Source organism: Brettanomyces bruxellensis, chromosome 4 (assembly GCF_011074885.1).
Source record: "Brettanomyces bruxellensis chromosome 4, complete sequence".
NCBI lineage: Eukaryota > Fungi > Ascomycota > Pichiomycetes > Pichiales > Pichiaceae > Brettanomyces > Brettanomyces bruxellensis.
The window spans coordinates 380,612-408,256 of NC_054685.1; the positions used below are offsets into that span (position 1 = coordinate 380,612).

The 27,645-nt window shown below is 43.5% G+C and overlaps 10 protein-coding genes across 10 annotated transcripts; 2 read left to right on the plus strand and 8 right to left on the minus strand.

Moving 5' to 3' along the window:
• Positions 1 to 478: 478 nt before the first annotated feature.
• On the minus strand, positions 479 to 1,033 carry BRETT_001725 (uncharacterized protein; the record flags this gene model as incomplete). Its single annotated transcript, XM_041280268.1, has 1 exon — positions 479 to 1,033. The coding sequence occupies one exon, from the start codon at positions 1,031 to 1,033 to the stop codon at positions 479 to 481; it is 555 nt and encodes a 184-aa protein (XP_041135151.1).
• A 935-nt stretch (positions 1,034 to 1,968) lies between these two features.
• Positions 1,969 to 2,865, minus strand: BRETT_001726 (uncharacterized protein; the record flags this gene model as incomplete). Its single annotated transcript, XM_041280269.1, has 1 exon — positions 1,969 to 2,865. One exon carries the CDS (start codon positions 2,863 to 2,865, stop codon positions 1,969 to 1,971), a length of 897 nt encoding a protein of 298 aa, XP_041135152.1.
• Positions 2,866 to 4,027: 1,162 nt separating this feature from the next.
• STT3 (oligosaccharyl transferase stt3 subunit) lies at positions 4,028 to 6,367 on the minus strand (the record flags this gene model as incomplete). Its single annotated transcript, XM_041280270.1, has 1 exon — positions 4,028 to 6,367. The coding sequence occupies one exon, from the start codon at positions 6,365 to 6,367 to the stop codon at positions 4,028 to 4,030; it is 2,340 nt and encodes a 779-aa protein (XP_041135153.1).
• A 1,212-nt stretch (positions 6,368 to 7,579) lies between these two features.
• BRETT_001728 (uncharacterized protein) lies at positions 7,580 to 9,520 on the plus strand (the record flags this gene model as incomplete). Its single annotated transcript, XM_041280271.1, has 1 exon — positions 7,580 to 9,520. The coding sequence occupies one exon, from the start codon at positions 7,580 to 7,582 to the stop codon at positions 9,518 to 9,520; it is 1,941 nt and encodes a 646-aa protein (XP_041135154.1).
• Positions 9,521 to 9,928: 408 nt separating this feature from the next.
• Positions 9,929 to 13,475, minus strand: BRETT_001729 (uncharacterized protein; the record flags this gene model as incomplete). The annotated part of the gene is made up of 2 exons (XM_041280272.1): positions 9,929 to 12,169; positions 13,350 to 13,475. The coding sequence occupies 2 exons, from the start codon at positions 13,473 to 13,475 to the stop codon at positions 9,929 to 9,931; spliced, it is 2,367 nt and encodes a 788-aa protein (XP_041135155.1).
• Positions 13,476 to 13,696: 221 nt separating this feature from the next.
• Positions 13,697 to 15,814, plus strand: BRETT_001730 (uncharacterized protein; the record flags this gene model as incomplete). Its single annotated transcript, XM_041280273.1, has 1 exon — positions 13,697 to 15,814. One exon carries the CDS (start codon positions 13,697 to 13,699, stop codon positions 15,812 to 15,814), a length of 2,118 nt encoding a protein of 705 aa, XP_041135156.1.
• A 154-nt stretch (positions 15,815 to 15,968) lies between these two features.
• On the minus strand, positions 15,969 to 20,936 carry BRETT_001731 (uncharacterized protein; the record flags this gene model as incomplete). Its single annotated transcript, XM_041280274.1, has 1 exon — positions 15,969 to 20,936. One exon carries the CDS (start codon positions 20,934 to 20,936, stop codon positions 15,969 to 15,971), a length of 4,968 nt encoding a protein of 1,655 aa, XP_041135157.1.
• A 371-nt stretch (positions 20,937 to 21,307) lies between these two features.
• BRETT_001732 (uncharacterized protein) lies at positions 21,308 to 22,213 on the minus strand (the record flags this gene model as incomplete). The annotated part of the gene is made up of 1 exon (XM_041280275.1): positions 21,308 to 22,213. One exon carries the CDS (start codon positions 22,211 to 22,213, stop codon positions 21,308 to 21,310), a length of 906 nt encoding a protein of 301 aa, XP_041135158.1.
• A 796-nt stretch (positions 22,214 to 23,009) lies between these two features.
• On the minus strand, positions 23,010 to 24,194 carry BRETT_001733 (uncharacterized protein; the record flags this gene model as incomplete). Its single annotated transcript, XM_041280276.1, has 1 exon — positions 23,010 to 24,194. One exon carries the CDS (start codon positions 24,192 to 24,194, stop codon positions 23,010 to 23,012), a length of 1,185 nt encoding a protein of 394 aa, XP_041135159.1.
• Positions 24,195 to 26,578: 2,384 nt separating this feature from the next.
• BRETT_001734 (uncharacterized protein) lies at positions 26,579 to 27,460 on the minus strand (the record flags this gene model as incomplete). Its single annotated transcript, XM_041280277.1, has 1 exon — positions 26,579 to 27,460. One exon carries the CDS (start codon positions 27,458 to 27,460, stop codon positions 26,579 to 26,581), a length of 882 nt encoding a protein of 293 aa, XP_041135160.1.
• Between the last annotated feature and the right edge of the window lie 185 nt (positions 27,461 to 27,645).

Here is a 27,645-nt window from a genome sequence, read left to right on the forward strand (position 1 = left end):
CCCACACTGACTCAATCTGATTACTGGCAATGCCATCTATCTATCCGTAAGTCGCATTGTAAATTATCTATTTTGTGTTACTATTCTCTTTGATCAGTCTAGGCGTTTCAGTATTTGGTCTTTTTAATTACTTTGCAAGTTATTTTAGTAAATAAGTATATGCGCCGGTATTATTTATCCCATGCTGAGTCATCACAGGAGTTTTCGAAACTAACTTAACGAGAATATATATATTTCGTTGGATCTCTGGGTGTTTTCTTGACATCTTATTATCTCATTCGAAAGTTATAGAATATCTTATATAATTAAACAAATACACATGTCATGATATTTTCAGTGCAGAAATGAAGACAGTAATTATTGTTCGCTTGCAATGTGATAGACACAAACTCCTCAAGCATAACATTTTGGCCTATGTCCGGTATTTACTCATCATCGTACTCCCAATTATCTTCCTCATTCTCCTGAAACTCAACATTTACTCTTGATTTCCATGAATGGCATTGCTTAACTCAAGCCATTCTTCTAGCTTTTTCGCACTGTCGCTTTCTATGTCTGGAAGACTGTCATGTCCATAACTCACAAGTTTATCACCTCTACCAATCCTATCATATATTTTTTCATCCGAAATTCCACCTATGCCATCGTCCTTCTCCTGAAACACCGATATTTCATAATTGTACTTCTCTTTAATGTTGTATTCCCTCCCCAGAAGTCGCCTACCCCGTAGATATGCAACATTTACCCTATCTTTGGGGTTACTTATATCAGTATCACAATTAGCATGCTCGTCCTTTTTGTTTAACACCCCAGCATCTTCACCAGGCTTATTCTGATCCTCCTCGGATATTCCATTCCACCCTTTATTCAATTTATCCGTCATTTGTGTTTGTTCAACAGTCCTATTCCAGTCATTAGAGCCTGAGCTCACATATCCAGTATAATCAATGTGAACCGGTAATATATTGCATGTTACACCATCAGACAGATTGCCCAGCTCCTGTTTTTGCTCCAAATTGTACGTGATACTCATTTTACTCCAAAAGTATCTCTTCGATCTTGAATCATTTGAATCAAAATGTATTATAAGCTGATATTGGTGGTCCAGCAATTATATTCACGCGTCTTATTTTTATCACGTGACCTGAGCTTTGAAATCCGCTCTGAAAAAGTATGCCGAAGCCCTCACTATATTGATGCTGGAACCCGCTGAATGAAAAAAAGCTAAGAAACAAATTTTTTTGAACTTTTTTTTTCTTCCAGTATATTGGACGCTCGTTATTAATTTACTTCTGTCTTCTTAGCACCACTTTACTTATTTTAACTTTAAAAATAGTTCTACTCTTCCTTTCCTCATCTATCCAGTCCGAAAATGATGTCGCCTGCAGTGCAACAGTTTCAGCACTACCCTCATCTAATTTCTAAGTAAGTAGAGTTTGAAAAGATACACTTGTTTATTCTTCAAAAAATACAAATCTCAATGATGATTTAACATATGAGTGAACAATCTCTTAGCCCCCTGGGCGTTGATTACAAACTTATGTTGCCTTCCTACTGAAAGATAAAGTATATTGCGAGGAGTGAAATTGTGAAGCACGGCTTCTTTTGACCTTATTTGTGTTACTAACATCTTGCAAACAGATGGATGGATCCAATATTTGCTATTTCGATGGGTGTTGCAGCTTATTATTTATATGAGCGGCGAGTTGGCCGTGAGCCAGGGCACACGTTGAACGAGCTTATTGCTCGTAAGTATCAGAGGTGGAGAAGTCAATGAGCAAAATTTTCGGCTCTGGTAGCTTGGAAATTTTGTTGACTTGGACACTTATTTATGTACTACTAATGAATTTATGATTTTGGATAAAAGTTTATGTGGTGTAAAAGTAGTAGTTTAGTCGTCATTTGGGATTCTACAATGTACGGTCGTTAGTGGTCATGCTCAATTTTATCATCATGTATAAGTAGTACTTAGTAGTAATCTGCAATGTCCTGCTCCAAGGTATTATGGGTAGGAGTCCATCCAAGTTCCTTCTGTGATATATCCGACAATGTTGGGCAGTCCATAGCCATGACATAAGCCAAGAATCCCAAATACTTGGAGGCTTCCTCAACACGCATTGTTTTTATTGGAAGAATCTGCTTTGAAGCGATTGCCACAGCAATGTTCTTGAAAGGAATGCCAGTTTCACCGATGCAGTTGTACTTTTTACCTGGTTTTCCATTCTCAAGTGCAAGAACCAAGAAGTTTGCCGCATCCTCGAGGTTCACAGCAGGCCATCTGTTCTCTCCTTTTCCGATATAGATCGAGACTCCGTTATCATGGCAAGATTTGACAAGGACGGGAATCCATGCACGGGTGTCTCCCTTACCATGGACAGTGGGTGGAAATCTGACAGACATGGCTCTGACACCCTGCTTGGCGAAATCAAGTGCTGCCTGCTCGTTAATTGCCCTTTCGCCAAATCCTGATGCCTTGGAGTATGGAGTATTTTCATCAGAAGGTTTTCCTGACTCGTTGGACAAAACTAATGTGCCAACAATATTCACAAACGGCTTGTCTGTGCCCTTCATTGCCTCAAGCATAACTGCACTCGCCTGCTTATCCACTTTAAGGCATCGATCCATGTGTTCGTAGTCCGGAATAAATGCTAAGTGTATAACACCGTCTGCCTCGGTTGCTCCTTTTCTTAGTGCATCCTTGTCATTTAGATCACCCATGATAACACCACATCCTTTTGCCCTAAGCTTGTCTGCAGAACCTTCAGATTTGGCCAATCCAATCACCTTGTAACCCTTCTTTAGCAACTCATCAACTGTGACACTGCCTATTGTGCCGGTTGCTCCTGTGACGAATACTGTTTTCATATTGCGTATGTTTTATTCCTATTTGCGGTTTTTTCTTGCCTTGTACCGATAATACTCGTAGCAATCGTACTGTAAAACTCTTCGTTGAAGCAGAGTTACAAATGTGGATCAGATTATGCAAATTGTTGGGAATATTGACTCTCTTTTATACCTTAAAAACCAGACACCCGGGGTCCCCTAAATTTTTCTGCGGGTTTTCCCAATCGAGGTTGCTCTGCTCTTTTCTTCCGAACTTTGTGGGGATACAATAAAATCTTATTTAATTCAGCTACCTATTATTAAGCACGCATTTTTAGGTCTTACTAATAATGTCGCCTGAAAGAAGTGAGGTGACGAAATATATCTCTCATTGCATTATCTAATTATTAATGTGTTCGTTCCGTTTTATTTCCTTCATTTCCTTTTTTTTCCCGCAGTTTATTCCTTAGTGCCGATGCATTTTGATTGGCTACTAGTTAGGTTATACTTGGACCTTTTATGCTTTGGCCTTTATATTTAGACTTCTTATATTTGTATTCTTTATATTTCAGCATTGTCAAGCATTCAAAGTTTTCTAGTGTGTTTGTGGCTGTTTATTCTGATTTGTCATGTTTCCTTCCTGGTCGCTACCAATTCTCAAATATATATTTTCTATTGTAATATGTCGGCCTTCTGAAATTGCTCACCCCACATTTTTTTGTCACTTTTTTACCGATTTCCGTGTCTTTTCATTCGGCTATAGTTGATCGGGAAAACTAATAATGCACAAAATGACTTAATAATGAAAAAGCGGCGATTTCCAAATTTCCGTTATTAACTGCTAGTCGGCAATGAGATATATGTTTTTTCGATAGGAGAGGAGCACTCCGAATATGTCCGTGGTAGATGTGTGTCAGTTATACATGTTCCCTAAATCAGAGTAAATAAGTGCACATTCCCCCATGCACGGGTATTGCACACACTACATAAATAGATAAATGCTACTGTAATACTTCTTTAGACGGTTTTAAACGTAACGTTGGTTCCTCTACGGAGTTCTTGCTAACGTCTATTTTGAGCTTTTTGAAGTGTACTACATCCTTTACTGAATCATTAAAAGTGCTACCACTAAATTCCTGTAATACGACAACCACTTCAATCTGTTCAATATTTTCCTTTACTTTATATCAACAACTTTAGATGCTTACAATAAGTTCAACTGGGTATCAGGCTTTGTCCGCGTCAATTTTCTTAATGCTCTTCTGCTTTTTCCTGCTAGATTCTCCTCACCAATCGACACCAAGTCTCTTCCAAAATTGTCAGGGTCCTTGAGCTTATAAATACGGACAATCCAGTTTTCACTGGTGAACACCTCATCTAAAACATCCAAGTGTATGCTTTCCGCATATGGCCGGCTCAATCTCTGTCTTCTGACCCTATCGACAGGATCTGATCCTCCAAATGCCTCGGACAGCCTGTAGTAGCTCATCTTGTACATGAGGGAGTCCTTCATCGTTTGTGAGGCAAGATCATCAACCCTGTAGTTTCCATCTCCAGTGAAAAACTTGGTCTCGTCTACCTCATCTGGCCATATTCCATGGGCAATACGAATCATCCATAGGAATTTGTTGAGGTCATCACCGGAATACCCGATCAAACCTCCGAAAATGATTAAAACGTAGTCCACACCCAATCTTCTCATTATCACTTCGGACTCCCTCTCACCAACAGACATTGCTTTACCAACAGTGGCAATGTGAGTGTTGTTCCAAGTGTTGTTGTCAACAAAAGTCGTTCTGTTGGCCATTCCACCGATTTGGTATCCATAATCCCACCAGGCCATCACCTTGGAATCCTCGGCAGTGTTCATACGTAGCCAGTAGTAAGCTTCTCTGAAATCATCAATGATAGTATTGCTACCATCTGGAAGTTTGGATGCCAAAACGACAGATGGGGACGAGTAAGCATTTGAAGTGACCCATGTGCAGTGCTGCACATAGTAGTACAAGTAGAAGATCACGGAAGCACTAACGAGCAACTTGGAAACAAGAGAAAAGACACGCGAGGCGGATTTCTGGGCCTTGGCGGAAATCTCATCCCTGAAGTCCATGTAAATTCCACAAATTCTGCCCAAGCAAAGTCCGGCGCAGATGCAAACGACCGGAGAAAGAGTAAGCATCAATCTGATCATGACACCGGCAAAATATGATGCCAAAACTGAGTAGATGATGATAAAGACGGACTCGTTTGACAAGTCCTGGAAGCAGAGGAAGACTCCAACCGGGAAAAGCCACACCAGGAAGTTCATATCGAAAAAGAACGAGGCCCAAGGTGTAGGCTGATGCTCAGAGACAGAGGCAATGATTGGAATGTGGATTTTGGCATAGGACGTATCCCAAAGAGAGTAGAATCTTCCTGTCCAGGGAGCAATGAGGCCAACTTTGGTGGCCACGACTATGGCGGCTATTCCCAACGTGAAGACGAGGAATCCGGAAGCAATCATAAGACGGTGGAATTTCTCAGCGGTTAACACACGCTTGAGGTAGTTTGCAACCAAGACTAGCTGCAAGAGGCCGAATATTCCAAGTGAAGCCATATGGTCGTTTGATCTTATAGGGAGGAAACCGACAAATGGGATCTGCATCGACATAACTGTTCCCAGAACGTACCATGTGCAGTAAGAAGTGTACAACTTGTAGGAAAAGCGACCCATGAGGACCAAAATGAAAACGTGCAATGGAATCATGTTGGTGATGAACACGTATCCACCCCAGGCACTAACCATGTAGAAGTAACTCAAGGCTGTGAGAGAAGCATAGAAAACAGAGCCATGGCGAACGGCTTTGATCCAGAAATAAAACGTCAACATCAACAAAGTGATGGCAATTGCCTCGTTATCGTATGAGCCAGCCACGGAACGTGAAATGTAGCCTGGCACTATTGCCATGAATAGTGCACTGAAGAAGGCTGCCGTTTTCTTGAAGCGAAGACCTTTGACAGTGTCTGAAATCTCCAAAGTGAGAAGATACGTGGCTAGTGCAGTAACTGAGGAAAATGCTGGTGCAAGAAGCACGCAAATGTTTCTGACATCAATTGGAAGCCCAAACTTGTGGAGGAGATGATACAACACGGAAGATGTGACCATAAGTCCAGGATAAAGCGTGCCTCCTGTGACACGGCCTAATGGGTACCAAGTTTTGTCATCAAACCAATTGAGAAACTTGTAGAATGAATGCGTCACCAAATATTTCGTTGCACGATAGTTGAACCAGGGATCGAATTCATGGATAATGGATTCAAACCTTATGACGGAAAACAACCGTGATGAAACTGCCGCAAAGGAGATCGAAACGAAAATGGCTGTCTTGAGCAAGATCTTGAATGCTGCCAACAGACGCCCATCGACGCGAATATATCCCTCCTTGTCGACTGTGCAGAGCATTTTGTCTGAAAATGAATGTTTCAGGGCAAAGTACTTCCTCAACTGTAATATAAATGCACTAAGTTTGGACTGCTGGTGTTCGAGATGAGCCTGGTTGTTCATGTCAGTTATTTTCCTAGGTAGTTTTTTTTTTAGTTTTTCGTCCCTCGCTTTTTTTTTTAGACGTGTCCTCGCTATTCGTGAAATTGGAATATGAAAAGCCGGGCTGTGTACCGAGTAAGTAATGAGTAGTACTAACTATGTGTGCATACAGTAGAGAGACGTCTGTACAAAGTACACAGTCTCGGCTGGAAGTGGAATGAAACAAGAGCAAGCGTATTTGGGGCAATAAACCTCTTTGGTTAGTGTGGCCACGTGGAAAACAGGGTAATATCGGACTGCACAGCCCGGTTCCAAGGTGTCACGACAAACTTTTATGTAAGGCAGGATGAAGTACAGATTTTGACAACATGGGTATTACGATGATTTTGGGGAAGGAATTTGATCTGGAGGATTAGTTTAGTAACTATGTGGGTAAAATAAAGTACTGGAGAGATTGGCAAGGTGGATTGGAGAAAGTATACAAATCAGAATTGCGATAGTTAGAATGTACATACATAAAGTAGTCATATTGTAGATAGTAATAAATTATTTCTAAGGTGAATAATTATTTGTAATGTGGATAATTATGTGCTAATATGGAGAATTCTTTGGTGTGAAAATGAAAAGTTTGCGTTGTTTTTTCACGAATCTGCGTATAATTCAAATCCAATCCCTGATTTTGAAGCTGGTAATAGAAATAAAGATTTACAGACAGCTTTAATTTGGGATTGTAATTCCCGAAATATGCATACCTACACTTTTTTAATAAAATATGTGAACATTTTGTGAAAAGCAAATTGGTCAAATCCCAAGTACACTTATCATCGTGAATGTGTGTACTGGGATATTTTCCGGGTACTGGTAATTTTATTATTATTTCCACGCAGCATTTCTTCTACATTTCATGCAGATTTTCTTTCTTCTTTTTCATTTGTGCTCGGCAATTTCATTTTTTATCAGACTACATACACATTTTTTTTTTTTTATCGCGATTACTTATAATCAGTGAATTTTAATCTTTTATTGCCCTGAAATAGTGAGCTGACTCTTGGACACATATATATTTCAAACGGGGATAATCTCTGTGAATTACAGTTGCACAGCACTCGGCCGGTGGCATACATACCAGATTTAGGGTAGATTACAGCACAGCGCGATAAACGAAAAGGCAGAGGAGGAAAGAGGCGAATTGAACACAAGGCCATACTTCATCACATTTAAGTGGAACATTAGATGACATCAGGTGCAATAAACGGAAGTCTGCATCTCCAGCGGATGGATAGCAGTAACAGGACAGCAGCGAAAGCAGGGGTGCACAGGTTGGAGCGGAATTCGGGCAGTTCAAGCTCAAGTTCTGGGGGCCAGTCTGAGGAGAGCTCAATAGAGTCACAGAGCCATGAATACACAAAGGAGGAGGTAGATACGAGCCGGGAGGCCACAAACTCGCCCGTGGGGAGTCAGGCGGATGGGCAGGTTGCCGGTGGCGGTGGCGTGATGAGCAAAACCGGGGTGGAAAATGGCGGAAAAGACGGCACGGAGTATTTAAGGAGGGAAGCGGTCGATTACCGAGGAGGGGCAGCCCAGGAGGCAAATAAGGCTGGGAGAGAGGCGGACAGCCGGCAGCGGACGCTGGCGAGAATGCAGCAGTACGGCATGGTGCAGAATGCGGAGGATATGGTGCCGAATGTGGATGGGCAGAGGCACAATGCGATGAATCCGCTGTATGCGAGTATTCAGTTGTCGCAGTCGAGTGGAGGGAGTGAGGTTGGGGATGGTGAAAAGGGTGAAGTGAGAAATGGGAGAAATGTGGGAAATGCTGAAATTAGAGAAGTGAGAAATGTGGGAAATAGTGATGTGGGAAATAGTGAAATGAGTAGTGAAATGGGAAATAGTGATATCGGCAATGAAATGAAAAACATCAACAGGTTTGTAGGCAAAGCATTGCCATATCAGCCCCCTCATGAGCACCCTGCTCGCATATCCCCCAGGGACTTTGTGCAGAACGGGAGGAGGCCAGGACAGGTGGGCGGTGTACGCGGGACGCCCGGTAGGACTCCCGGTAAAGTTATTACCACCCCCGGTGAAGTCACCGCGACGCCCGGTAGGCATTTTGGCCGAACCTCCGGTGGAGATTCTGGTAGCGTTACTGCGACGCCCGGTAGAGTGCCAGGTGGAACTTTCGGGACGCTCGGCGCGTCTACCAGGCTTCCCAGTGCCGCTACCAGGCACCCTCCCGGCAGATACCGCTCGCAGGGCCTGCAGCCCAGACCAGTGCCTTCTCTCCACCCGTCCACCATTCTCGACGCGCCCTTCGACGTGTCGGCGTCCGCCCCGATGTCCGGATACAGGGGCTCATCCTCACCCTTCAGAGATGAGTCTTGTGCCGATTTGAAGCAGATCAACATCCAAAGAAGGCCCTTGTACACCCCGGCGGTTCTCCGGTCCACCACCACGCTGACCGACCTGGACACCGGGCGGCCTGGTGCCGACACCGGGCAGGTGGCCCGCCCCCGACTGGTTTCCACCGGGTCGGCATCGTCTGTGGGGTCGCTCGGGTCGATTTCTTCGTACTGGAATTTTTTACGGGGCAGCCCACCGGGCGACCGCGAGGCCGGGCCCGGGCCCACCAGGCGGCACTGGCGGCCGGATTCTGCCCGGTACAGCTGCCACCACTGCGGCCGGCTGCTCAACTACCTGACTCCCGTCCGCCGTAAGCACCACTGCCGGTACTGCGGGGACATTTTCTGCAGTGACTGCCTACGCAATTACATATACTTGGACCAGCAGGCGCACTTTGCTGTTTTTGGATCGAATGGGGAGGGCGATGGAAGTGAGAGTGAGAATTATAGAGGTGATGAGATGAATCATGATGAAAGTAGTCAGATGAATCGTGAAGAAGGTAATGAGATGAATTATGGTGGGGGTGATGTGATGAATCACGGAAGCAATCAAAATAATGCTAATGCAACCACCTCCACCGACAAAAAATTCCTCTGCAAAGTTTGTGCCTCGTGTGCCCAGAAATACGAAGACTTCGTAAAGCTTCACTCAACTAGAGACCACAACTTGGGGTCTGCAGCAGACCAAGCCGGCGGTAAAAAAGGATCTGCAAGAAGAGATACGCTCAAGCCGCAGTCGGGCGTTCCCATCGACTGGGACTGGAGCTCCTTTTGAAATGATATTTAGAATAATTTAACGATACGACAATGTAACATAATATTAATACATTAATATCCCTCCTAATATCGATACAATAATATCCCTCCTAATATCAATACATTAATATCACTCCTAATATCAATACATTAATTACCCCAATATCAACACATTAATCACCCCAATATCAACACATTAATTTTATCCATCTGAGTAATAATACATCCATCTTTGCTCTCTCACAACACACTGCCTCATACCAATACATATACTCACTCCTTTCTCCTAAGATTGATACATTGATTTATGCTTACCTTTACTTTAATGTTAATACACTAATCACCCCGATAGCAATACATTAATCCCAATGTTAATACATTAATCCTAATGTTAATACATCAATCACTCCAATATCAACACATATCCTCACTCGGCCCTCCTACGGTTGCTGTCAATGATTTTATCGTGGACCAGGCTGAGCGAGTCGCGGAATCCCGGCCCGGGCTCACCTTCCGAGTCGGAAACCAACGATTCCACCTCACTGGACGAAGAACTCGACAATCCAATGCCCGAAGACGAAGAATCATCCTGGAGAATCGGAACCTCGCCCACCTTGATGGGCCTGGCAGCTTTCTTGGCAGCTTTTCTTCTTGCTCTTCTCCTCCGGAGCCTCTGGGTCTTTGCCTCCTCGTACTCATCCTCGGTCGCATACTTGGCCTCCCTGGCCAACTGCTCGGCATCCTTGTAGCTCCGGAGATTGAAGTCCGCGTATAACTGGGGGCCATACTCGTTGATGACCGAGGTAATCTCACCAGCAAGCAGTGTTCTCTCAAGCTGCAAATCGGCGAAGCCCTTATTTCCCACAAGCATGAGCCTGAGCGGCTTTATCGAGCGGATGAGGTCGGCCCCGCGGTCCCCGAACACAAGTGCCGAGTACGTGATGCACGCACACACCAGGTAGAGAAGCGGCACTGTTTTCCACAGTGAGAGGCTGCTTGCACAGTACTTTCGAAGCAGATACGCACCAACAAACGAGTACAACGTGTAGAGGAGCGGTGCCAAGAGCATGCCCACTAGAATCTTCCATGTGGCAATGACGTCCCTGGCGTGAATCTTCACGGTTGACGCTGCAAGGGCAGCTTTCCTCTTTCTCTCTGAGATGACCTTGGCCGTAACGAAAACGGGCAGGAACAATATGCTTCCAGGGAGGGCCAATGCCCCTAGAAACCCGACCCGCACCACGACAGACACGAGTCTGAACAGTACATGCAACTTGCTGCGTTGCTGTGTGTGCTGCTGCTCAACCAAGTGGTCCGGAATCTGGAAAGACCGGAGCTCCTGGTTGTAGTGAAGGATGGCAGCCCGCAGTTTCTGGATCCGTGCGTTGTCCTGGAACGTGGTGTAGCCGTGAAGAAGCCTTCTGTTCATTTCCACGATGGCTGGGGGCGACAAGTGGGCGGAAAAGCTGTGCGAGTACAACCTGCGGGCGGTCTGGACCACCAGGAGCGTCTCGAAGTCTGGGCAGGTCACCGTGACAGCCTTGAGAGCCTTCGTTATGGTGTCCAAGAGCTGCCTCACTGCATCTCTGGATGTTTCTGCATTCGCATACAGGTCCACCGTCTCCTTTGAGATCTCAATCGGCGGCCCAAACTCCACCACTGCCCGCGAGCGGAACCTGTCCGCGTGGAAATAGTTCATGCCACATGGCGTGATGCACACGGAACACCCCGGATTCGCATCCATCGCACCTAACGCCATAATGGCGACGCCGGCCTTTAGGGGGAGCAAATCCGGCCTGTCGTGCGACCCGCCCTCCGAAAAAACGCCTAGGCAGTTGCCCCGTGCCAAGTGCTCGAACACCTGGGCGTAAACCTCCGCCTGGTCCACCTTGGGAGCCGTTTTGAACGGTGTACCGCGTGCAAACAGCTTTTCACCCACACTACGGGCCTCTTCGTTTGAAAATCTAAACGGTTTGCGAAGATAAAGCTCGTGGTCATCGACAATTCGGCCCACCTGGCCCACCCCCAGCGAATGGGGCAATGCTAACAGACTCTTGGGCTGGCACTGCGACCTAAAAGCTGTATTATCGTCTCCCAAGATGTGCAAAGAATCGCCAGGATCCATTTTGATCTTGCCGTCTGCAGCCTTCAAGTTGTCCTGGGCTCGCTTCACCGGGATCGAAAGCTGGCACCGTGATAAGTCGCCTATGACCCGCTTCTTGTACGATTTTTCTGCGATGAGGAAAGAAACACGGCGTCCAACCTCACGCTTGATCTGCATTTGGAGAATTAACGGGTCCACGAACTGGTTTGCGTGCGGTGCAGCCACAAATATCACCGGGCCTGTTTTCGGAATACGGAACGCACCCCTCGTGCGAATCTCCCTGAAAAAACAGCTGAAGATGAACTCCAGGCACCAAAGCACAAAGTCGTAAATCAGCTTCTGCGTGCTACTTGGTGCGTGATAGAGCTTTCTAAGGGCCTCGTAGTTCTGCAAGGCCTCTTGCTGAGCAGAGGCAACCTTGCGGTTGTCTCCTGAGGATTCGTTAGATTCCGGCGTCGTTTTGGAATGTGCTTTCCTGGTTCTTTGATGCTGCAGTGTCTCGTATAAAACTTCTAGGATGAAATTATAATGCGAATAACTGTGCCCGAGAAGCTGGTCAATCCACTGTTGCAAAAGTGCTGAATTTTCCTTTCTTTATATCAAATCAGGTTCAACCTAATCTCGGCGGTGGAACTTTCCGAAATTGGCCCCTGCTTTGACCAAGACAAGACAGGTCTAATAACCTGATCCAGCCTGCATTTATTTAATCGCTTATTGTGCTTTTTATTTATTTTTTGCTCTGCCAAGAAACCTGAAAAACTTTGCAAATTTCTGTTTAAGGTTAAATGCCAGGCTGCGAAGCGGACTCGCGGAAATTTGGAATTCAAGCAGTAGCTGGTATAGCCACAAATCACCAATAAGTCGAGCCTAAGTATGTGTTTGAATTTTGTTTTTATTTCCGACTTGTGTTGTATTTATGTTCTAGTTGTAACGTCTGCTTTAATTTAACTTTTATTTAATTTTCATCTGTGCTTTATTTTTCATTTGTGCTTAACCATCAGGACTGGCTGACCCAACAAACCAGCGGTAAAGCATAAAACGTTTGGGTGCACGGATGTAAATATTCAAAAGATGGAATGCATAGCTGCAGTTGATAATGTGGACAGACACATTTTTCCTGGAAGCTGAGTGTCTCGTACTTTCCGCAAAATGTTCAGTTAAAATTTAGTCGCACAGGGGCGTCCATATTATTCTCCTTTACGTCTCAAAACTACAGAAATTTGTCATGTTTGTACCTTGATATTGAAGTAAACACGATAGCTAAATCAGGTACGCTATAACAAACAGAAGGTAAGGAAGAAAGTTACGAGGAGAACTGAATGGAAAGTAATACCAACATCTCTTGGCAAATTCTAAGTTACAGTAGGAGCAGTTGTTTGAAAATTTGATTTATGTAGCTGGATGTAAAAATTCCAGTTTTATTTTGACGGAAAATAAAAGTCTCATGTTTCGGACTTTTGCAAGACAGAAGACCCGAAAATTTCCAGGATGCACATATACACTAATCCTACATTCCCCGGATACATTCAATGCTGAGCCCTGTTTGTCTGCAACATATCCTATCAATGCAGAAGAAAGCAACTGAGAAAGAATTTTTCATCCGCAGAGTTTTAGGGATCGGATTAAAAAAAATTATCAACAGCCACAATAGGAAATACGTAAACAAATATTATATCTCTAAGCGGAAAAGTGGTTACAGTTAATGATTTTCGCATACGAATAAAAGCAAAATAGAATGGAGTACGTGAGAGTGGAACAATTCCCAAGGTGTTCCTGCAGCATTGTTCGTAGTACGAGAAATGGTCTCCGGAGTTCTTTCTGCAAAGATGTTTTTGCCGGCAACTTGCATTCCAACCTGTGTTATCTTCATTTATTTGAAGTGCACAAACTAGGACAACCATATCCATAGCAGGAGCTTCTAAGAGCTTTCAATATTTATAGCGGTAAGGAGGCAACTGGTACATCAGGATCAGGAAGATATTGATAACAGGGAATCAGAAAATATATTCATTATTCGGGACAGTTGAATCAACAGTGTGAATGTCAAATCAGCTTTCTTATATTCAACACAAATAGGAGCGGTAAATCAACATGTCAAGAGTATGGCTCCTGGATTTGATAGGAGCCATTTTAATGCTTTCCGTTGGCGGTATTTCAGTAGCTCTCATTACAATCGACCGGACTTCAGTGGCCGTACTATCCATACTTACGGCATTTTGCTGGCTCTATGGTGTTTTATCACTGATAGATATACTGCATCGCACAATCACAGCACCGATAAGTCATAAAATCAGCGGTGTTCTATATCATGCGATGCTTCTTCTGAAGATTAGTCTTTTCCTCGGGTCTCAAGCGCTGGAAATTTACTGGCTGGATCACTTGATTCTGGAAATGGACATCCAGCATATAAGCGGCACAAACAAAAGGTTGCAAGCCTCTTTAGCCTCTGTAGTTATCCTATCTGCTATTTTCTGTTCTCCAGGAGTCTATGCAAATGCAACTTACATGTGTGGAAAATCCGGAATGCAGGATCGAATACCGAATTTGGACATCAAGAAAGCAGGTAAAGGACCTGATGTGAATAGTAAGCAGTTGAGATTCGAATCGGACAGTACTGCAGCAGCTGGATCTGCTTTCGGGTCGTCTATCAACAGCAGCCTGGGACAAACAGTTAAGATTAAGGACTCGATACAAACTCTAGCGCCGGATCAGGCCACCAAGTGTGAGATTGAACAAACAAAGAAGGCTGCCGAAAACATGTTTTGGACAGCAAAGCCAGATGTAGCCCCAGATGCAATAGTACACCGAGCAAAGCCCACTGAACAGACAGACAGTTGGGATAGCGGCAATTCGGATTTGGCTAAGGAAAAGCTAGCGGTTGAAAAGCACTGTGATATTTCGAAGAAAGCCAAAAAAGTGGAAGTTTCCATTCCATCTCTTGAAACTACTGAGTATGAGGATTTGAGCAAACCTGTTTACCGGTTCCCAGAACCTATATCGGAGGAATATGGTGAGAACAGGGGGGCAAAGTTTACTTTTCCTCCAACGCAGGAAAATGCATACATGCAGGCCTATGAGGAAGCTTCCATGGGCAGCCTTGATAATCTCAGCGATATTCCAGAACATTCGACTGACAGATGGCCACTTTTCTCCACGGGCTCCGGGTTGTCTGCCGAGAACGGTGTGGCGGGTTCACTAAACAAAAATGTAAAGATGAATCACGTGAGTCCAGAGTCATGGAAGCTGAATTCTGATCACTGGCAGCGGAATAGAGAGCGGGTTGGATTCAACAATGGTATTATCACATCCACCAAAAGAATTGACCAGGGATGGTGGGAAAACGATGAGGGAAATGCTCATGATGCGATAAGCGAGCAAGAACAAGCGAAAGTAGATATCACCGCCAGTAAGAACAGAGCAAGCAATCTTGATATGCCAGATTTAAGCCCCCCACCGTTGGATACAAGGCTCCGGAAAAGCGCCTCGTTAAGTCCCGAGAAATTGATTCCGGGCTCTCCAAGGCATCATTCTTCAAAGTTGAGTCTTCCAGACACCAGTTTCACTAACAGCGGTCTTGCATCCAAGGACTCGCGATTATCACTAAGAATTGGGGGAGTGCTTCGCAATAGCAGAAGCATACCTATGCTAAGAACATCGTTCACTCACAGCCGGTCACATTCTGTGCTTGGAATCTTTTCCAGATCAACACCATCGTCTCCGAAAAGGAGTTCACCCTCGAAATCTGTTCTTACGAGTCCAATCAAGGGGATTAGAGGTATCCGATTTGGCAGCAGGGAGAACATAAAGCACCAAAGATACACTCCAAGACACTGTGGACACTCGCAGTCCGTTCCCGAGCTCAATTTCGAGTTTATCCAGTCTCTTCAAAGCTCTCCAACCCATAAAAAATCACTTTCTTCCGTTAAGGGCCACAGACGTGCAACATCGTCTCTAACGTACAAAAGCTCGCCGAAAAGGAGAGCACTTCACAGGAAAGATAACAGCAGATTAATGCTTGTTGAAGCCCATAATGAAACCAGCTTAGTCGTGCAAGGAAGTGATGCTTCGTCTGCAAACAGCGACTTGAGCACATCTGATTCATTGGAGGAAGAAAGTTTGAATTCTGTACCATCCATGCTTATAGGCCAATATGACCGCGAAAAATGGAGGGTCATTCGCCGTAAGCAGCTATCTGAGGTAGCACTATAACCTGACAGGTCACTTTACTACATAATTTTAAGTATTATACAATATATTCTGCCAAGACAGTCATGTAGATAGGGGGAAAAATTTTATAAGCAGCTCTAGATCTAATTATGTAACAATGTGACGAACTAACTATTCAGCTTGTGAACAACCGCTATTACTCTAGCACAGATTTCAACTCCTTCAACTTGGCCAAAACCCCTTCCACTAATTTCGAGCTGTCGTCGCTTTGAAGAATTCTCTGCTCATCTTCATTCGAAGGAACAATCCTTAAGCTCAAATACTTGGGATGCGATATTAGGTACTTCAGAGCTATCACAAGCTTTTTCCTCTCCGTTTCAGTATCCAACCCTGGAACCAATACAACGGCGGTTTGGTCGAATTGTTCGCTTACAGAGTTGCGAATATAATTGTAGGCATCGAGAGAACTCAACGCCTTAGCTAGCAAAACAATCTGCGACGTCTCCTGTATCAATTTTGTACAGATGAACGAGTCAGCGTTGAACCACTCCTGAATAGTGCTGGCTATCTGCTTATTGAACGCTGTAGCAAACAAGCAAATCTGGGGCAAAATTGAGTCGCCAAAGAAACTAAGTGCCACCAAAGCTATCGGGAGAAGTCCATCACTCCAAAGATGCTGCAACCCGGAATTGGCAATCGGATAAGCCTTTGCGTTTCCAGCCTGTATTCTATTAGATATTGGTGAGTCTATCAGCACATCAAAGAGTCCGTTTCTAATAAGTTCCCTAGCAATAAGTTTCTTGTGGCTGACAAACTCGAACAGAAACATCAAGGAATAGTCTGCGAAAACCTCATTATCGTGGAACTTGATCATGTGCGAAACGCCGTATACAGAGCACAAAGTCCGGAAACAGCCGGTAGTGACGACAAACTTCGCAACTGCCTTCTCCACACTTTCGTGCAGATCCAACTCCATGAACACCTTCAAAAGCGAAAGAATCAACGTAATGTCTCCGGTCTGTTTCAAAACCAACGGAGAATGCCCTATTTCTGTGTTGGGCTTGCTCAATGCCTTGGCCTTGATATTCTGGAAAAGCACGTTGATCGACCTGCAGATAATTACACTGAAAACATCGATAAATGTGGCCGAGTACTGGATGGTCATGTCGCTCAGCTGTGCCTTGACCATACTTAAAGCAATCAACAGAATCCTCAACAAGGGCTTGTAGCAATTGACTTCCATGCTGAGTAGACTTCCAGAAAGATCCACCTCTCTAGAAACCAAGAGCTTCGAGCAGAAGGAGATGATTTCGAATAGGAATTGCTTGTCAGGCTTGAAATCTGGATTTTGAGAGAAGCACATACAAATGTAAAAGGTAAGCTCCACCCTGGTCTGGAAAACTGTTCCAAAGATATCCGTGATCTCACTTCCATCACACTGCTTCATCAACTCAGCACCAAGCTTGAGATAGCCGGAATCCATCTCCGACTTTCCGACTTTGCAGAGACACGTGATTAGTGCACCGTATGCCTTGACTACCGACACTTGTGCCATCGCATACTGCAAGTTGATGCTTGCGGATTCGATTTGCTCACTGATCTGCGACCAGTTGTCACTTTCACCCAAAAGCAATTCGAGAAGATTGAATGAAAAGACCGACCGAGAACCATAATGATGCTCCTTGTATCCGCTGGCTATAGCAAACTGGGAAAGCTTGTAGGAGGGCCAAAGTCTGTGGAAATCAGATTCGACAGCTCTTTGAAGCGAGCTATCGTACCCGAGAACGGCAAATTTCGAGCTCAACGATTTTATAAACGACGGATCGTTGAGTTTCTTCAAAATTATCTGTCTGTCAGCCCTGTCGTACGAAACGAAAAGGTACAACGATAATATTTCGGCCACCTTGGATATCAGCCTGACCTCATAACAGTAATCAACGTAGGCCGACTTTGGAGCATCCTCTTTGACACCTCCTGAAGGGAAATCGTCCAACTTTGAAAGTAGCTGCTTGACAAACTCGGTATCGTCAGCTTGCTGCTCGGCAGATGTCCAAGAGCTGAAGGCTAAAGAGATCGCGTCTGTCATATGCAGAGCAACATGTGGTGGGAATATTCGGATTGACCCAACGTCCTTCTTGATGACCTCAAGAAGTGACATTCTCTTCGATGCGGATAACTTCTCGGTATCATCACGCATACTGTCCTTGATATCTCTACCCGTAATCAATACTATTGAAAGGCCTTCCTGCCCACCCTTGATAACGGCTGAAAAGAGATCGTAAAGTGTAACTCTGAGCGTGTAGAGCTCTGCGCGATTTCCCGTATCCACACAGAGGCACCTGAGTAGGATTTCGGTATGGACATGGCTCAAATGGGTAAGAAATGATGGAGGCTCGGTGTGCCACTTGGCAGAGGCCATACTGATTAAAAGCTGCGAGACAAGCTGCCTTTTATCCAAATTGGTCAAGTACAGCGTGACCAAATTTGGAAGACGCGAGAACAACTCCATCTCCAATGAGGAAACGGTGTCTGGAAGTGTCGTGGAACGGACCTTGATCAAGGTTGATGCAAAGCTGAAAGCATCATGCAGCCACCGATAATTCCAGAAACCATACATATCACTTGACACGCAATCGGTGAAAGTCGACGATATACTTTCGATTAACGAGACAATTGGCTTGACACAGCGAGACTCCTGAGATGCGGGCAGAAGGAAAGCATCGAGTATCCGTTTTGAAGAAGCGTAAAAGAACGAGTTGACCTTATTTTCCGGCTTGGAGTACTCATCGACTCCGTAGAGAGAGGTCAAGATTGCGTCAAATAGACGGACACACTGCGAACCAATCTGAGGCCTTTGGTGGATGTCAGTGTACTTCCATGATGAGAAATTGGCAAACAGCTGGACGAAGTATACAATTAAAGCCTCGATCACCTGCGATTTAAGCTTGAGAGAAACGTTTTCCTCAATTCTTATGCAGTCACGAACTAATGCAGAACCCAACTTGAGCAACGAGAGAGTGAGTGCAAAATCTCCAGACACAACTTCCCTGGTTCCGGTAACCATGGCAATCTTGCAGCCACCTGGCCTAATGCCAAAAATATTGGATCTGTACAAATAGGACCACACACGATACGAATATCCTTTAACACAGAGTGCAGTCAGGAAATCGACACACGCAGACAAAAGTGGCACGGAACGTATATTGAGCCCCTGCTCAAAAATCCTGAACGTGACATCAATAAAGTCGTGCTGTCCAATGAAGGAATTCAACGCGGAAATAATATCCGCAATCGTACGTGAGTCGGACTGGCGGAAAACCCTGGTAAGCAGCCAGAAAACACGTTGAAGAAACGATATCCTGGCCTCATCATCTTCCAAATGGATTGCCAGATTGTGCAAAATACGCCCAAGCACGGCCCACCCTGAATATGTGTATAGAAAAGCGACTAAAACGGCATTATCCTCATTGCTGCTTGCATCCAAAAGCGAGGCTTTCTCCCCCTTTATGACTTTCAACTGGCCAGTCGGAAATATCTGCGCCCTGGTTCCCTGCTTTAGAAGAAGTGAAAGCTCTTTTCCAGACTCGAAAGGCGGTGCAACATCAACATCTTCGACAAGCTTAATGAGATCAGGGTTGACGTCATCGATCGAGTATTTATAACCGAACGGTTTCTCTGGCATGATTTGCATATACGATGAGAAGGTCTTCATTTCCTCAGTTGCCAAGTTGGCGTTAATGCCGACCAATGAAACAAACGACTTCAAAGAAAGTGGCAATTTAGCCCGTGCCAAAGTCATCATATCCTCTGCAGCAGGATTCTCGAAAAATCTCTTGACGGTATCATCAGAGGCACTAGAGAGAATGTTGCTTATTTCCGTAATCGTTTTATCGGCCATACGAACATACGGAGCAAATGCAATCACAAATGAGCCAAGGATGTCTGAATAGATAGGATCGTACTGAAGAAGCTTATGGCAGTTTTGGAGTGCATCTGTCACACCCAATCGAGCTGCGTTATTGGCAAAGGACACAAATAGATTGCGAATCGTTGCAAGTGGCATAAATTTGTCAATAAAGGAAGCAGCCTTGCCATCCGTACCCTTATTTGATTCCAGATCCAAAACAGTGTATTTTCTGTGCAAGATGATACTCCATGCATACAGAACGATCGGATTCGAGGCAGACTCGCTTAACGCCTTGTTGATGTCAAGCATGCATTGCGGCTGATTCATGTATGACCAGTCATCCTCAAGAGAGCCAAAGTTTCTGTCCATATCCAGCAAAGAAAGTGAAATTACAGTGCATAGGGCCTCCACCGTCATCTGCTGCTCGTTACTTATTATATCCAGACTCTTGAAATGCGATAGATATGACGATTTGTGCATAATATCAAACCACTTGACCACAACAGATGCTACAACGGCAGTTTCGGACGTTGTTACAAGGTATGTGATATATCCGAGAAGGTCCAACAGAGTGAGGAAATACTCGTGCAATATGAGCTTGCCCACCTGGTCGTCAGCCTGTTTGTTCTCTAACTGTGATACAATATCGTCTATATTTTGTATCTGCTTCTCAACCAAAGCATATCCATTTTTCATTAATCCATGTGAAACCTCTTCCGAAACAGAGCAGGCCGTGGCAATATTGTCGTTCTTCAACAACAAGAAACACGTGCGAATTATGCTTCTTTGCTCCCGCAATACCTGGCTCAAGTAGTATAATAGAGTTTCAGTCTTGCCGGAATTAGCCAACCCTAGTCTTGCGGTATCTGTACAAATATCGGTCAAACCTTGCTTCGGTATCTTCTGAGATGCACATAGCACAATTCTCAACACTTCAATTTGGTCTAACTGCAAGATGTCACTTATCTCGTTGACGTATTTAGTATTTTCCTCAGAAAGTGTGTTCTCATACTTGACTGTTCTTAGAGTAAACGATTTTGGAAGATCCTTGTGTTCGACTTTAGCAGCTTTAAAGGGCAAACCACCGTCTGTGTATATGTCTTTGTTTGCAGTTAAAAACGATATGAGGCAGCCATTAAGAAGCTTGTCATCTCGAGGACCTTGTTCTTCATGCTGTAATAACAATAGAATGTGCTCGAATGTCCAAGTTGCAGAAACGGCAGTGGCTGACTGCGGAGCAGCAACTGTCAAAGCCATGCTGATAAACTTGTAATAAATGATCAAGTGATTCAGCCAAAAAATGCAAAGATATGAGCCGATCTAGGATGTTGATCAGGTGGTAAGGCAATAGTAAATATTTCAGTAGATGAAAATATGGCTTTGTTTATTGAACAATTTTTTTTCGCTACTTTTTTACTCCTACTTTCTCACACCAGGAAGATGAAAATCCTAGTGGTAAATCCATTCAAATGATAAGAAGGAAGTACAGCATTCAGCATAGCAAGTATTTTCCATTCAGCATAGCATTTATTTACCATCATTTACCATTACCATTCAGTCACCCATCTATTAGGCATTATAAATAATATGTATATGTACACGAATGTCACTCTAAATCTCTAATCAAGTTAATTTCCGTAATAGAATACAGTCGAATCAGGTTTAGGAACACCATTCTCACCTGAATAAGCCTCAATATGGAGTTCGGTTCGATTTCTAAAACCAATAGACTCCCTAATGGTCGAATTTAAAATCTGAGGAAGCTTTTTTCCCTTGAGTGTTGTTTTCCCGGAGACGAGAGCTGACCATCTTTTGTTGCACTGTTCAATTACAGAAACAGCATCATTGCGGCCTAAGTACCTTCCATCGAATGCAAAGGTGTTCTCTGGTTTACCAGCGGGTCTTTTATAGTCCTTAAACCAGATTTTGATTGCATTTAGAGATCCGGGCATAACAGTTGAAACATCATTAATGTCTGTCAATACTTTAGCCATTGGATCCTTCAAGTTGATTGTAATGATTTTCCAGTCTAGCTCTCCTTCATCTATCATTGCCAAAGCACCCAACACTTTTACAGTTTTGATCTCACCCAACTTGCCAACAGTACTTCCCAATTCAAGCACATCAAGCGGATCATCATCTCCATACAATTCTTTATTTCCCAAGGCTTCAAACGTTGGATCCTCCCAAGTCTGTGGAAAAGCACCATAATTAAACGGGTAGCCTTTAAATGGGAAGATGTTGTTGACGTATCTCAATTTTCCTTTCTTGGTATCCTGCGTTATTGGGTTCCAGGGCAGTTCCTTTGATATTTCAAACTTTGCTTGCGAATATCTTGGAATTTCGATAACCATCGAAGCTGTGCTTGTTTTTGGATTTAAATCCAATGGAACATCGTGAAAAAACGAAGCTGGTCGTCCAGAGTCGTCTATAAGGTAGGTCTGGAACTCTTTAGTGTACTTCCGACCTTTCTGGATTGTTGAAAATAATCTCCTGGAGCATTTTCCGGCTTCTTTAGTAAGGCATGCAAACATATTGCAGATGGTGGGTTCAAAGTTGAGCAGTTCTTTCAATATAGTAGAAACAAAAAAAAAAATAAATGAAAGTATGCGGGGCCGATCTTCGTTAATGTGCATGAGGAGATATTTGTAGCCTCGGTTACGTAATCGGTGAAGATTAGATTGGAATGGTTTTAAAGGGAGCGAAGAAGGAACAGCATATTAGGACAAACAATTAGGCAAAGCAATTATAATGAACGCAAATAGATTTCACACATGTTGGATGAAGTAGATTAAAAAGGTGTCAGGATATATATGCTAAGAAGTACCAGAAGATACCACTGGAACGTTCTTACTAGTGCAAGGATGTAAAGTACATGCAGTGAAGACAACAAATCAGCCAATTGACTATGAAGGTCAAGCAAGCTGGAAACAGGCATATGAGCTCACAATCTGGTCGTGGAATGATGGCATATTTAATTGAAGTTTCTCCAGCAGGTCGATGAGTAATGTATTATGGTATTAAACTCCGATTTTTTATTGAAATCGATTTTTCTGGGGTGGAGCGAGAGAACAGAAATAGACGCAGAAGTAAAATACATTAAAATTTTAAAGCATTGTTGAATAATCCCTTTAAAGTGAAAACAGACGAAATCTAACAGTAGACCTACCACGAAGAGGGGAGTAAGAAGAGGACAAAAAATACAAGAACGGGAACAATATAAAAAGGAGGAAGATTAGTAGAGAAAGAGGAGGGGAAACAACAAGAAAAAACAAAAAAGCAAACCAACAAGCCAGCAAACCGTACAATAGCAAGGCAAATAGAATGGTCCTAATCGACATACTTCCACCCATCGCGGCATAGAATGTATGACAGAGAGCTTCCTATAAGACCCTCATAGTTTATTCCAGATATGCCACTAGCAGCCGGTTCCTTGTGAGTCTTATCTTTCAGCGAATAGACAACCTTGAGAAGCGAGTTGGACTCGTTAAACGGCAGGCGGTACATCTGGTGGAACTTGCGAGCGCAGAATTCGGCATTGAACTTCCGGGATTGCAACCGGGAGAGCTTGCTGGAGAGGTATTTCCACTTGTGCGATTCGGCCAGCGGTAAAAGACTCTTGAGGATGTATACATCTTCCTCGTTAAAGCCAGCAATGTCTGCATTCTGGTCAGCCGGCAGATAGCAGGATGGGCTAATTTTATTCTGGTTGTTGACCGATTTGTACACCCGATCGGGCCTCTCGACTAGAGAATCGCGGCCCGAGGAGGCTCGCGAGGACCCACGCCTCCTTGCACCAGAAGCCCGCCTGGAACGGGGCCTGGAAGAGGCTGATGAAGAGCGTGCACGGAGCCCGAGTGAGTTCCGGCGGCTCAGGGAGTTCCGGCGGCCCATACTGGCGGACCGGAATCCCGAGGATGAGGAGTAGGAGGTGAGCTGGTGTGCCTGGTTGGCCATCTTGGACTGGTGTGAGGATGTGCCGTCGAAATAGACACGGGGCGAGATGTCGGGAGTATTTGCAGAGCTGGGTGCTTTATCGTGCATGCCGTACGGAGGGGAGAAGTAGGCAGGCGTGGAGGACGCTGATTGGACGGCTGAGGGCTGCTGGGGCAGCTGGAACGACTGTGAAGGCTGTGGTTGTTGTGTTCGTGGCTGAGTCTGCGATTGTGTCTGTGATTGAGGCTGAGAGTATGAATTCTGCATTTGGGCAGGCCTGGAAGTGGTTGGATAGGAAAGAGACAAAGAGGACATTGCCGAAGAACCCTGTGGAAAGAACCCGGAGGAGGCCGGGTGCCTTATTTCTGGTTGTTGTGGGGACAGATGTTGGATTGACTGATTCATATAATCGGGTAACTGCGACTTTTGGGGTACAATGTGACGTTGCTGCTGCTTTTCCAACGCAAGTTCAAACAATGATGCCGGGTTTGAGTCTAGGAGCGTTGGATAGACTGCCGTTTGAAGCGTGATAGTATTTAAATGTGTTTGGTAAGTCTGGCTTTGGTTTGAAAATAGCATCTCAGTAGTCGAGGGCAGGCGGAAGCAAAATGCGGCTCAAACCACGAAAAAATAGAAGGAAAAAAAAATGTCTAGCGAGCGGAAAAAAAATGAGAAAATGAAAGTAAAAATTGAAATGGATGGGAAGAAAAAAAAGACTTAAAAAAATATTGTGCGAGTGCTTACCAAAGAGGAAATAGATCGGCCAATTCGGTCAATCACTGAGTAGCCGGTTGCTCTGAAATGCCTCTTTCAATAAATTGAAACGGTGTAGACGGTCGCTGTAAAATTGAAAGGATGTCCTTTTAGTGATTCTGTGTGAATTGATGGTGGTTTCTGTCAAAAAAAAGATATCTCTGAGGTGGATATCTGGGGTTGATGTCTCGTAGAATGGATAATAGTTGGTGCGGCGAACCCGATTTTGACATGTATTGAGGCTCGACTGCACGGAAGAAAAAAAATCCGTTGCCGAGCAAAGCCAAAATTTTGTGTCAGACGTAAACCAGGAATTCTCAACGGAAGCTGACCGGATTCGAATACTTAGGCTTCAAATATTGAAAGTGTAGTATTTGCAGTCACTTAAAAGTATCCGATATCTGTTTGGGGTGTTTAGGAATGTTTGCGAATGTTTGAGATTGATTGATAATGCTTGATGTGTAACAACACTCGATAGTGAATCAAATATCCAAGTGGGAAGGCAAGAATATTAAGAGAACTGAAAAGCAGTAACAGCAATATTAGTAAGATCTTTGTGGAATATCAAAGAACAACAGAAATGAAATGGCTAAAGGAAAAAGAAGAGAGCTGAAATAAAAGAAGTAGGACTGGGATAAAAGAAATTGGACTAAGAAAAGAAAACAGGAGCCAGGATAAAATGCAAACTAAGAAGTGACACCTTATATATACATTTATATATACATTTATATATACATCTGCACCTAAACATATTTAGTCGGATTCCAGACTTTGTATGTGCAAAAGCCTTTGCTAAAAACAACGGCAGACAAATGATTGCCGATAAAGAGAAATTAAAATATGCCTTCGAACTTAAAGGTTGTGCTAATTGCAAACGCAAAAGCAACAAACAAGCAAGATGAGTGGATGATAGGAGAATGGTTAAGCGCCCAAAGAATACGGCCTGTCCATTTTTGGAGAAGTAAAGAAAGAAGATTCTGTATTGAGGCTGAAACCATTAAGCACCGGAGAATGGAAATGCTCCGCCTAGAGATTAAAAAGGGGAAAAAGGCAGTTCCAGAACCAGAACAGACATGTATCATGTAGGAACCGAAAAGAGGGGCATTAAGATAAAGGAAAAAAAAATAATACTGGAAAGGGAAATGGAAAATAATGATGAATGAAAGGAAAATGGCACTGGAAACATGATGAAAAACTCAGAATTCAGACTTTTATTGTAATACCAGAGCATGATAATAGTTGATAGAAATTTAGGGCGCAGGAGAACGACAGGGCGAAAACCGAAAACAATGCAAAAGCCTAATTCGCAGGATATTTCTATCCTGACGCAGCAAGCAAAGAATGCTCTTCAAACAAAAAATATGCGGCATTGTCTCTTTGTTCTCTAAATCACAATTATATGCTCTGTCTTCAATCGTGAGATTTCCATGCGTCACAATTTTCCTGATTTGATCATTATTTGCGACCGAAAATTCTTTACGCGCCAATTACCGAGAGTGCTATCCACGACGTATTCTTGATTATCTATTATTGCTATTGAATTCCATATTCATCCAATTATTCTTCTCATATTTATTTTTTTGTGTTCCATTTATCGAGCACTCATGTATTCCAGATTAAGTCATCTTTTCTCCCCGCTTTTGGAAACTATACTGGCTGCTACGTTCTAAGTGAAATTATCAAAACTTTTTACTGGCAATAATTGGGGCTCTTTCTCTTTATCATTATCTTCATGCAGTGTCAAAATTTCACCACATGCCTTAAGATGCAATTAGATCTCCACTGGTGCCCGTATAAGCACTACCTGGATGTACATATCGCAATATACATTCTGCTTCAGAGTAGTGTACTATCTTATCTTCGATATTGAAACGCCATAATACTGTACGATTGCTAAAGAAAGAGGAATACGGTACCAGAAACAGCATCAAGTATAAGCCAGCCAACATTACTAAATACCCGCAATCTAAATTTAACTCCAGTACTATTATTAAATTAATAAATATTGGTTTCAGTTTATTCTAATTGTTAAACACACTAATGTGAGTTCTTCCGTTTCCGTCGAGTATATCTGCAGCTTTATGCTTTTTACTCATCAGGCATAAAAGATGGTCTTTTGTCTTCATGGTAGTCTAGTCTTTATGTGGTTGCTCTAAATTACACTGCACTTATTCTCGTATTGTCGCTCTTGACTAATTACGCTCTTTCTATTACTCTGTCTTTCTCTTCTTTGAGCGGTGACCACCAGTGTCTCCACTCTGCTTATTTTTGTGGCTATGTTTTCTTTTCTTGTGTGTTCCTGAATTGTGGGAATGTCTATTATGGTGTCTGCTATCGTTTATCATTTTTCCTCCGATATCCGGGAAAAACATTTGATTCTCCTTTTTTCCGCCAATCAGAACTCCGGCCTCTTTCCCCTCCATCGTAACCTTGACGTTTTCATGTTTGTGCTTATGCTTGTGATTATGTTTGTGACTGTGACTATTGGGTTTTTCATCGCTATGTGATTGTATCTTGTCCTTATCCTCATCAGAACTGTGATTGTGTCTATGCTTATGACTTTTCTTGTGTCCAGACTTATGCTTGTGCCTGTGTCCGTGCTCATGCTTGTGTTCCTCATCATTATCAGACGACACATCGAAAATCACTAATCGGTCATCTGAGGAAACAAGACTTACATCCGACTTTGCATTTTTCTGTGGTGTCAAAATCTTTTCCACCTTAGGAGGCTCTGCATGATTGCCGATCGTACCTTGTAGAATTTCTCCAAACACAAACATTCGATATAATGGCGATTCCGACTTATCAATTCCGCTAGCTTTGACTTTACTAGCATTAGGATTGAACATTGTTGGAATTCCAGTGTTCTTTTTACCTGCAGCCACCTGATCTATTCCGCCCCCATTGACATCTAATGCCTTAAGCTGCCCATCAAACAATCTTTCCCACCAAGCAACACCGTCATTTGCATCTTGTCCAACACCTTTATAATCATACTTGTGTTTAACCAAGATAGGGCGTTTAAGTCCGCCTTCTTTTAATGCTTCTCCTTCCTTCCAGCCAAACTTCTTAAGATACTCAACTGAGTTCATCTTCCCAATATAAGTTCATGGGATCTGGTATGCTTTTTGGTCACTAAATGCCCAGTCTAATAGTTAAACGATATTGTTACAGATGGCAGATCTTATCGAAAATTTTTCGGCTGATACAAAAAAAAATAAAAAAGATTAAAATAAAAAAAGCTCTCAGATGAAAAATGTACAATCATCGGCGTCTA